We start from the raw sequence: 1,944 nt of genomic DNA on the forward strand, positions 1-1,944 counted from the left end.
GTATCATGCCTAGGGTCTTGCTATTATTATGCTTTAACATGATTATTATTATAATTATGATTGTTATGATGATTATTATTATGTTGCTTGATTCTTGTTATTGTTATTGCTTGATCACACCTTTTATGCATGTTTAAAGGGAATTGGTCCTTGTAATCACACTTAATAAGATAATTAATAATCTTGTTTAGGGTAAATTTTGATTATAATTCAAGTGATCGCCAATAATAGTTTTATTTGTGCATTAATATTCAACCAACATAGATTAAACAGGTTTAGGGTAAACCTATTGATTGCATGTTTGTCAGAAAGCACACATGAATACGAGAAGAATAAAGTGGAGGTTTATTATTAGGGCAAGTTCACTCTCTTTTAGGTTGGATTTGTACCTTCATCCCCGAACTTCCAGTCATGGTTCCAGACATATTGGAGTTAACGATCTCCTGGATCGTTAAGGGGTGTAACCTTCACCCTGTGAAAAGTTTACAAGTTCCTAAAATTTGTTGGAGACTCTTTTGCTCTAGCTTCCTTCCCTTTGGACGCCAGGCCACCATGCTTAAGTGTATGATCATAGTGGGGTTCAAGTTTGGGGTAATGCTTGAAATATTCCCAACACCACATTTACACTAGGTCTCATTGGAGAAGAGTTGCACAAATGGATGAGACTCCTGAACAACTTGCTGCTAGGTTAAGAGCTCTTGAGCAAATGAACTAGAACCTTGGAATGTTGTTGCAAAACCAGCTGAATAACAACAACAACCACAAGAACAATGACAACGATCCTCAAGCTGCTATGGCTAAGAAACTTGCTGCATTGAAAGCTCCACAATTCATAAGGAAGGAAGATCCCATGTTAGTTGAGAACTGGGTACATGACTTTGACAAGATTTTTACTGCTGCTGGTACCCATGATGCTTAGAAAGTGGATCAAGAAACTTTCTATTCACGTCAGGCTACTAATATTTGGTGGAAAAATAGAGCCACTATAAGAGATCAACAGAATTTTAATTGGGAGGCTTTTAAGAAAGCAATCAAGGATCGTTTCTTTCCTGAAACATTAAGAGAAAGAAGTACAGTGAGTTAAGTAGGTTTAACCAAACAGCTAGTATGAGTGTGCAGGATTATGCTGAGAAATTTAATGAGTATGCTAGGTTTTGTCCTAATGTAGTGCCCGATGAGAGATCCAAGGCTCAGAAGTTTGAAGATGGATTGACTTTTAGGATCCAAAAGAAAGGTTATTGGGGCTGGTACTGCTGCTACCTATAAGGAGGCCTATAATAGAGCTTGCAATATCGAAAGGATTTTGAAGCGTGAGCAGGAGGTCAAGGATAGGCATAAGAGGAAAGGGAAGGGTGAGAGTTCATCGAACCATCAAAGTTATGACAAGAGACCACGCCTCGGGGGTAATAGCATTGGGAATGGTGGAAATGGTCAGCATGAAGGTCGTAACAGCAAAATCGAAGTAATAACTACCGGGGCCAGGGACAACATAATCACCAAGATCTCGCAATTGACCATGTCGTAAATGTAACAAGAGCCATCCAGGACGCAACTGCAATGGAGATTTGCTTACTTGCTTTGAATGTGGGGAGGTTGGTCACAAGAAATTTGAGTTCCCAAAGAAGCATATTGACAATAATCAGGCTCAGAATGGGCAAGGTAACAACAGTGGCAATAATGGAGGTGGTTATGTGAGGAACTCAAACTACAACAACCGCTTTAACAACAAATCTCAGGGCTAGAATGGCAATGCTCAAGGAGGAATGGCCAAAACAACAAACAACGGCGGAGGGAAGTAACAACAATGGTAATGGTAAGACCAGTAATGGAATAATCTATGTAATGAAACAAAGTGAGATTGACTCTAATGCCAACGTTGTGACGGGTACTTTTCTCGTGAACTCAAAACCTGCTTACTTTCTTTTTTGATTCTGGGGCATCTTA

General features: G+C 39.4%; 1 protein-coding gene across 1 annotated transcript; it reads left to right on the plus strand.

Moving 5' to 3' along the window:
* Nucleotides 1–724: 724 nt before the first annotated feature.
* Nucleotides 725–1,742, plus strand: LOC110711101 (SWI5-dependent HO expression protein 3-like). Its single transcript, XM_021889466.1, has 3 exons — nucleotides 725–902; nucleotides 1,221–1,462; nucleotides 1,593–1,742. The coding sequence occupies exons 1-3, from the start codon at nucleotides 725–727 to the stop codon at nucleotides 1,740–1,742; spliced, it is 570 nt and encodes a 189-aa protein (XP_021745158.1).
* Nucleotides 1,743–1,944: the final 202 nt, after the last annotated feature.

Source organism: Chenopodium quinoa, unplaced genomic scaffold, assembly GCF_001683475.1.
Source record: "Chenopodium quinoa cultivar QQ74 unplaced genomic scaffold, ASM168347v1, whole genome shotgun sequence".
NCBI lineage: Eukaryota > Viridiplantae > Streptophyta > Magnoliopsida > Caryophyllales > Amaranthaceae > Chenopodium > Chenopodium quinoa.

Coding starts and splice junctions, on each gene's coding strand:
- LOC110711101 (XM_021889466.1), top strand. CDS start 725: ATGTTGTTGCAAAACCAGCTGAATAACAACAACAACCACAAGAACAAT. Junction 903..1,220: donor CAAGATTTTTACTGCTGCTG/GTACCCATGATG, acceptor ATTGACTTTTAG/GATCCAAAAGAAAGGTTATT. Junction 1,463..1,592: donor GTCGTAACAGCAAAATCGAA/GTAATAACTACC, acceptor GAATGTGGGGAG/GTTGGTCACAAGAAATTTGA.